The 8405-nt window shown below is 41.4% G+C and overlaps 1 protein-coding gene across 2 annotated transcripts; it reads right to left on the reverse strand.

Moving 5' to 3' along the window:
* Window positions 1–1523: 1523 nt before the first annotated feature.
* Window positions 1524–7506, reverse strand: NDUFB4 (NADH:ubiquinone oxidoreductase subunit B4). Of its 2 annotated transcripts, none has more exons than XM_019650549.1 (3): window positions 7268–7504; window positions 3279–3425; window positions 1524–1650 (listed from the first exon to the last, which is right to left on the reverse strand). In XM_019650549.1, the coding sequence occupies exons 1-3, from the start codon at window positions 7445–7447 to the stop codon at window positions 1588–1590; spliced, it is 390 nt and encodes a 129-aa protein (XP_019506094.1). In that variant the 5' UTR covers window positions 7448–7504; the 3' UTR covers window positions 1524–1587. The 2 variants fall into 2 exon arrangements, with proteins under 2 accessions (XP_019506094.1, XP_019506102.1); XM_019650557.1 differs by lacking the exon at window positions 1524–1650 and adding an exon at window positions 1728–1808 and having other exon boundaries at window positions 7268–7506.
* Window positions 7507–8405: the final 899 nt, after the last annotated feature.

Consider the following 8405-nt stretch of genomic DNA (forward strand, 5'->3'; position numbering starts at 1 on the left):
GAGGAGCTACCCCAGACCCAGTATTGGTGGCAATCATCCTCGGTTCACATCGTGGCTTCTCCCACATGCCTCCAGGTATAGCAAAGGCAGCAACCAACTGTGGATTGCTTTGTAGCTCCTACCAGGTAGTTCCCAGCATCACAGGCAGTGGCTGACCTGGGCCTGCACCGAAGCCCCTCCCAAGAGGCCCCAGAACCAACATACTTGGAGTTTAGCTTCAGACCACAGCAGAGCACCACCCAATGTGCCCCGGAAGTGGCACACCCAAAGGGTGGTCTCACAGGCACCAGAGCCCACTGGGGCAAATCCTCCTCCATGAGGTAAGGCCCCTGCACAGCAGCCTGTAAACTGTGGCCATGGCCAAACCCCACAGCCAGTCAGCCTGGGTCAATACCACCCACTGACATGCCAACAGCAATCAAGGCTCAACTATAACAGGGGGGCACACACAGTCCACACAAGGGACACTCCTGGAGCACCCAGAGCAGGTGACCAGGGAGACTGTGCCACTGGGCCCCACAGGACCCCTACTACATAAGGCCACCGTCAAGATTGAGAGACATAGCAGCCCTACCTAATACACAGAAACAAACACAGAGAGGCAGCCAAAATGAGAAAACAAAGAAATACATCCCATGACAGGAGAAAACTCCAGAAAAAGAACTAAACGAAATGAAGGCAAGCAACCTATCAGAGACAGAGGTCAAAACAATGGTTATAAGGATGCTCAAGGAACTTAGTGAGAACTTTAACGAAGAGAGAGCAAGCATGCATGAGAAAGGACAGATAAACCATAAAAAAATAACCAGTCAAAAGTGAAGACTACAATAACTGAAATAAAGAATGCACTAGAAGGAACCACAAGCATATAGATAAAGCAGAGGATAGAATCAGCAACTTAGAAGACAATTTAGCAGAAAACACCCAATAAGAACAGCAAAAAGAAAAAGGAGTCCAAAAAAATGAGGACAGTTCAAGAGACCTCTGGGACAACATCAAGCGTAACAACATTCACATCATAGGGGTACCAGAAGGAGAAGAGAGAAAGCAAGAGATTGAGAACCTATCTGAAAAAATAATGACTGAAATTCTCCTATCCTGGCAAAGGAAACAGATCAAATGCCCTCTCCCTAGGCAGGACTGCTCCCCCATCAGCTTGCCTCATTGCTTTCCTAAATCTTTCATGTTTTTACCACACTGCTGCATGTACCACTGGGGCAGGAGCCAGACAAGAGCTTAGGTATTACGTAGTACCAGACACATAATAAGCACCCAAATAATAATTGTTGAATAAACAGTTTTCCAAGTGTGTACTCCTTAAGACAAACAGGGTCTAAATGTGTCTAACTGACTGTTGCATTCCCAGCACATACCACAATGCTTGACTCACAGGACATACTCATTTGTTGAATGACTGAATGAAAACACATCTGTTTCTTCATTACTCTGTGAACGCTCACAAAGTAGGGATTCTACAGTGTCCAGAAAATATTTGTTGAATCAAAGTAACATTAAGAAAGAGAAACTGTTTAATCATTCATAGAAGATTTATTTAAATAATAATACATATAGTCATCATTGCCAGACTTAATATGAGATGTTAAATGTTCGATCCAATTTTCCTTCCCGGATAAGTTTTTCTTTCTTATCCTGAATAGACAGAAAAAATAAAAATAAAAATAATTTTAAAACAATGCATTCTAGCACACCCCATGCTACAACTCCAAAACAAGCAATGAAATGCTCCAAACCTAATTCCAATCCCCCACTGTCGAAAGCCTATGGAGTATGAGTGAGGAAGCAGTAGTCTGAAGAAACAAAGGAACAATAAGAAAACACTGCTATTGAAAAATATCTTACCCACATTTTAGTAAGCAGAACTGTACTACACCATTAAAAAGCATACATCAGAAGCAAAATGCAAATATATTATGAGTAAGTTAAGCATTAATTTATCAGATAATCAAAATATATACGTTCTAACAGGAGAGATGACTGGCTGGCTTAAGGCAGAGGGGGATAGGTGGGCTCCAGTCTGGATAGCAACATGAGGTCTGGAGGCTAGGGCTGGAGTTCTAGTACCATAGTTGTCAGTCTAGTGTCAAAGATAAGCATGGCTTCCTCTATAATCCTATATGAAGCCTTTGATGACAGTGATTCCCAGCACAGGCTGCTTTTGCTTTTCTGTTGTTAGGGTATGTTGCCTTATAGCTACGTCCACAACCGCCCCATCCCACCCCCAACTAACCCCTGACCCAAAAGGTCCTGAGGAAGTGTCTCGGAACTACCGAGACCCGGTGGAATGATATCGGTCATCTCCCTTATTTGGAAGGACGCGGTAGAGCAATGCTGTCCTGGGGGTTGTGTAGTGATGTGTGAAGGCATAGTACATGTTGGAATACAATGGGAACTGGTTAATGGAAAACAGCCTTAAGGCACGTGACACATGGGTCTTTGAGTAATGCAGTTTCACTTCCTTGAAATTTTCTCAATAAAAGCCATGCAATGACCCGATCGGGGCTCAGTCCACGAGGCTGATGCCCCCTGGTCCCGCTTTAGCCTTATCTGTCTCTTGTGCTCTTTACCTCTGCGTCGCCCCTCTCGCTTCCCACTGCCCTCGCCACGCAGGACGTGACAAGGGTATTAATAAGTTTTAACGTTAATTTCTAAAATGTAATTCATGCAAATAGGGAACACACTAAATAATTTATGTATGCTAATACTTAACCCAATGAACATCTCTTTTTAAAACAAATGAACTAAAAAAACTAAATACAAAAATCTGCAAAGATAACATCTACAGGTTAATCAGAATAAGGAAGTTTAACTTCTGCATATCTTCTAATGAGAAAAAAAGAAATTAACTTAAGTTATCTCTATATTCTATTGCTTAATATTCACAGTATAATTTCCTTACATTATCTAAAGCACACCAGGAAAACTCTTTCATGAGCTAAATTCAAGTCTTAGAAATATAAATTGACCAATTTATTAAATTCTATAGCATCCATTAAGCTTGAAAGACCCACAGACTACAGTGATTTTTAATAAAGCATATTTCTATGAGTTGAAATGATAAAGTAAAACCAAATATATAATTCAAACTATATTTTATCTCTTGCTGGAAAGGAATAAAGATAAAAGAAGAAAGGAAGTGAAGGAAGAATGGAGGGCTAACACCACAGGCACACTGGTGACAATCATCAAGAGAAAGAGTTGCAGCTAGCACAGGGGGAAATCTATCACACAACTACTAAACCCAACGTCCTAATACTTACTCTGTCAGTTTTGAAAACATAATACCAGAAGAAGAGAGGCCCAATTCCAAACAAAGCTCCTAAGAGCGAGGTCTTGGCCGTGGGTCTGAAATTGGGATAGACATTTGCTGATCTTGCATAGGTCCAACGAGTCAAGGCAGGGTCTTCCTAAAATTAATAAAAACAACAAGTTACAGGAACTTAAAGCAAGGCCACATGGAGAAACACTCTCATCAGGACTTTTGTGGAGAAGTAAAAGAGAAGCCTTTTGCTCTCTACTACAGTTAAGGGTATACTCTGAATATTCCTAAATAGCTTCAGGGAAGATCTTTCATTTCTAGTATTTGCTGATCCTGTTCAAATCCTTCAGAATTTAAAAGACTCTTACATCACCCTTCAGCTTTCTATTTATTTAAGATTTAAGAATCCTAATCTTTTTAAAGCTGTCAGAGAAGCCCTTTTTCTCTTTGATCATTTTTAGCCTTTTCTGGATTGTTTTTAGCATCATTGTCTTTCTTGATGTGTGACCAACAGAACCACACAGTATTCCTGATAAAGACAAACAGATTTCATTATTTCATATGCTCTATCATGCTTAGTACATTGTTTCCAGAGCCTTTCTAATGTCACCCACATTGGTTTTTCCAGACTACAAATAAGCTGAAGGAAGGTGAAGACTGAGGAAAGCTAACTAACTATGAACTTCAAGTTTCTTAAGCTGACTTAGCTGGTATTTTAAAAGCAAACTATTACATTTCATACTATTAAAACAGTTTTGTAGAAAGGACAAGGCTGTTGTTAAAGAAAAATAATTAGATTGTCTTGGCTAAAAAAAAAAAGTAATTGTCCATTTTAATATATTTATACTAGAATAGCAAATCTAGGGTCCGGCCGAGTGGCTCAGTTGGTTAAGAGCTTGCTCAAGAGTGCGAGCTCTGAGTAACAGCGGTTTGATTCCCAGCCTGAGCTGAGCTGCCAACAGGCGACAGGATGGCTCAGCTAAAAAAAAAACAAACAAAAAAAACCCAGCAAATCTACTCTAAATACATAATTAAATTTAACCCCCAAATGAATTTACAAAATAATTTGCTCCAATCAACTAATAGATAAGAATAAGAAATGAAGCCAGCTTTAAAACTTTAATACTAAGCTGTAAGGAGAACATTCAAGGTCCTAACCAACACAAACAAGTCATGATTGGTAGGACTAAAATAATTATGCCGAATCTTCCACAGTAACATTTTAAACCAAACTGTTCACAGAAACAGTAAAGGTAAAGAAACAAGGTATTGGTTCAAGGGGATGTCTGAGTTCAATACATTCTGCTATTAATGTATTTGAATGACTCTCCCATGAATGCTTAATCTGCCAGTGACATCTCTACACTTTGATAACTGACATATCTGTCTTCCAGAAACAAATGTCATTTCATAAAAATATCAATAGCCCCATGACCACAGCTCATTGAGCCTTGTACTGTTAAGAGAGGCTCCAAAACACGTGCCATGGGAGACAGTTCTTTGACACCGCTCTGACGTCCAAAGGACTATCAGCAGCATCTGACATGGTGAACACTCCTTTTTGAAATCATTTCTTCACTTGGCTTCCAGGGCACACACCGACCGGCTTGGTTTCCTCCTAACTCTCCGCCATTCCTTCTTAGTCTCTTTTGCTCGCTTCTTCCTTATTCCCCAATCTCTAAATTTTGGACCTCGCTGGTCTTTCCTATCTACATTCACTCCCTTGATGATCTCCTCCAGTTACATGGCTTTACATATCTATCTATAGGCTGATGACTCTCACAATTATACCTCTGGCCCTAGACCTCGGCCCTCAACTCCAGATATAATACCAACTACCTGCTCAACACTGAAATGTTGCCTAACAGGCATGTCACATGTGATGCATCCCAAACTGATTTCCCAATATTCCACACCACCTCCATCCCTGCTCCTCTCATTCTTCTCTATCTTGGTAAAAAGCAAGTTTATTCTTCTGATCACTTAGGTCAAGAACTTTGGAGTCATCCTTGACCCCCTCTCTCTTACACACCATATCCAATCTGCCAATGACCTACAAGACCTGGTGTGATCTAGTCCCAGGTACCTTTCTTGACCTCATCTCTTCCTACTCTGCCCTCACCCTTCTCCCTGTTAGCCACAACGGTCTCTTCAGTATTTTTGCAAAACCAGGCACACTCCTGTCTACGGACCCTTGCACTTGCTTTGCCTCAAATGTTACTTTCCCAGTTCCCTCACCTCATTTATTTCAGATCTTTACTCAAATGTCACCTTCCCTGGGCCTATCTAAAACTGCAGCTGTTCTCCCTTCCTATTACATACACACACTCCTAATCCCCTTCCTTACTTTATTTTTCTTATCACTTATCACTATCTAAATGCTAAATGATTTAATTTTTTAAACTTATTACTTGTCTCCCACACTAGAAAGCAAGCTCTGTAAAGACGGGGTCTTTGCCTATTTTGTTCTCCACTGTTACTTAAACTTCTAAAACAGGGCCTGGCCATAACAGACCCTGTGCATTTATTTATTCACTGATCAATAATTGTTAAAGATTAGGCAAGTAATGTCCATGTATTGATTAATATATGATTAAGTGTGAGGCACTCATTTAATGAACAAAACTACCAATGAGGCAGGTATCACTACCTGTTTTACATGACAAAATTGAAACTGCCCTGGGTCACAGAACCGGAAAACAGAAAATCTGGAGCTTAATTCTCAGCTCTGTCTGGCTCAAGGCCTTATTCTTTTTTACTGCATGGTACTATCTGCCACATCAAACCCAATCATGTGAGTAGGTATATAATAAATGTCTCTCTCCACACCTTCTTCCCAAATAAACAAGGTTCTGGTACAGCCAACAGGTTAAGCAGATGCTTTGGGTTACACAAATCAAGGCTCAAATGCTGCTCATCACTCTATGACCTGCCTGTCCTTCCCATATTGTCTTCTCATCTGTAAAATGGTCATAGTTAGTAATAGAGTTTAATGCTCTCAATAGTTGTGATATTTGAATAACAGTCAGAAAGAATTTAGATAGTGCCTGGCACATTGTAAATTTCCTTTAATCCTTATAACCTCCAAAAATTCTACAGAACACCAATGCAACTGTTGGGAAAAGTCTTTTTAAAAGTATCATATTTGCTATATTTAAACAGCTCTTGTACAGAACATTATCGAAAAGCACGCTTGCTATATAACTTTTAGTTCACTGGGCGTATAGTATGTGATGGGAATGTTATACAGACTATCTCATTTTACCTCACGGTTTTATAAAGAACGTACTACCATCCCCATATACGAAGATCAGGAAGCTAAGATTCAGAGGGGTTAGGCAAATTGCCCAAGGTCATGTAGTTTGCTAGTATGTAGTGTCTGCCTCCAACGCCCAAAACCCAAAGCTTGAACAAGCTGCAGGGTCTTTGGGTCTTTAAAAATATAAACTGAAGAATCACTACATTCCCATCAGAAGAGAGAGACATTGCTATGAACTGTGAACCAAAAGGTGGAAAACTGCTTTAAAATACACACACACACGTTTTCCAACACTCATTACCAGCCTGGCACTGCAATGGCTGGTCACGTGCCTTATCTCATTTAATCCTCATAACAGCTTTGTAATACAGTAAGTACTATATTATTCCCATTTTTCAGATAGGAAAACAGAGGGTCAGCAGCAGAGTTGAATAACTTTCTCAGGATCACCCAGGCTCGAAGGGATCAAGCCAGAACTCAAACCCAGCTAGGTGTGGGTCCAAAATCCGCTCTTTTGACCACCGAACTCTCTGCCCAAGGTCAAAGGGCTAGTGAGTTGGCCTGCTTGCTCTCTGGGCCTGAAGGAGGGCCAATGTCTAAGATACTAATCCGGACCGGTGACCGCCGCGAGGAGAGGTCTCCCTTGGCCAATCAGGGCTGCCGACCATGAGGAGACGGCCTTAATTCTGGCCCACGATTCCCACCCCCTCACCCCGCCGACCGCCACTCACGATGAGCCCGTGACGGTTGGGGTCGTTGTACTGAAGCAGGTACTCCCTTTTAAGCCGGGATCTTATGGCCAGCCGCTCGGCTTGCGCTTTCCGGGCTTCCGGAGATATGTCGTATTCAGCTGGGTCGAGGGTAGGGGGCAAGGTGGCCAGGCGCGATGGCTCGTACTTGGGTAACTTCATCTTGGGACCCGGGCGCTCAACTGCGCCTGCGCGGCTCCAAGGCCCGCCTTCTTCTGACCTTCATCCCGAGGAAGTGCGCGTGCGCGTTAGCCGGAGGTTGGGGATGGAGTTTGGCACCGAGTTCAACTTCCTTCCCCAACCTTCCTCATTGTCCTGGCCCGCAATTAGTGATCTGCGCATGCGCAACATATTTTCTTTGCCTTCCCTACTCCACTTCCTTTCTTCACCCGCCGCCCCTCTTCCCCGATCTATCGCTTATTGTTTCTTTCTCTTAGCTTTCTCTACTGACGGAACAGAGCTTATTATGAGAAGGTGAGCTGTGTGAGACTGACAGAGACGGTAAATTGGACTGTTATGGAGTCCTGTTTCAGTGTGTGTCCATCCAAGCTGTGTGATCTTGGAGAAGTCACTTAATGTCTCTGAGTTTCCTCGTCCACATCTTGGAGATAATGACCCCAATTCTGTTTACGTAGCAAAGTTGTGAGGATTAAATAAGACAATGAATGGATGCCAAAGTGCTTTGCAAAACTTAATTCCCTAGCCAAGAAAAAGAAAAAGCTTTACTGTACATTACTACATTATATTCCTATAACATATGTAAAAGTGTATTTTTCATAGGCATGAAATAATGTTTAATAGGAAAATGATGTTATAAGAGAAATGTTGCCTGCCTGACTATAGTAGGTCAGGAAAAAAAATAGGTATATAAAACTCATGAAGAAACAATATCTTAATTCAAATACTAAAACCTCTTTTCTTAACTAAAATCCTTAGCACTCTTAAGGTGCTGAGAATGAAAAACATCCTTAGAGATATGAAAATATGCATTGGGGTGTCTTGCTGTGAAAGATGATTTAGGGAAAAAAGGAAGGCAATCTGAAATGAAACCTTCAGGGGAAAACATGTAAACAATATTTCCATAATTCAGGCAAGAAAAGCTGGATCAAAAGAGAGCTTC

Source organism: Hipposideros armiger, unplaced genomic scaffold (assembly GCF_001890085.2).
Source record: "Hipposideros armiger isolate ML-2016 unplaced genomic scaffold, ASM189008v1 scaffold_8, whole genome shotgun sequence".
NCBI classification, from domain to species: Eukaryota; Metazoa; Chordata; class Mammalia; order Chiroptera; family Hipposideridae; genus Hipposideros; species Hipposideros armiger.

Excerpts from the sequence above, each read along its gene's own strand:
- NDUFB4 (XM_019650549.1), bottom strand. The coding sequence starts at position 7,447 with ATGAAGTTACCCAAGTACGAGCCATCGCGCCTGGCCACCTTGCCCCCT. Across the intron at positions 3,426-7,267 it reads CCAACCGTCACGGGCTCATC|GAAGACCCTGCCTTGACTCG; the intron begins GTGAGTGGCGGT and ends TATTAATTTTAG. Across the intron at positions 1,651-3,278 it reads ATGTTTTCAAAACTGACAGA|GATAAGAAAGAAAAACTTAT; the intron begins GTAAGTATTAGG and ends CTGTCTATTCAG.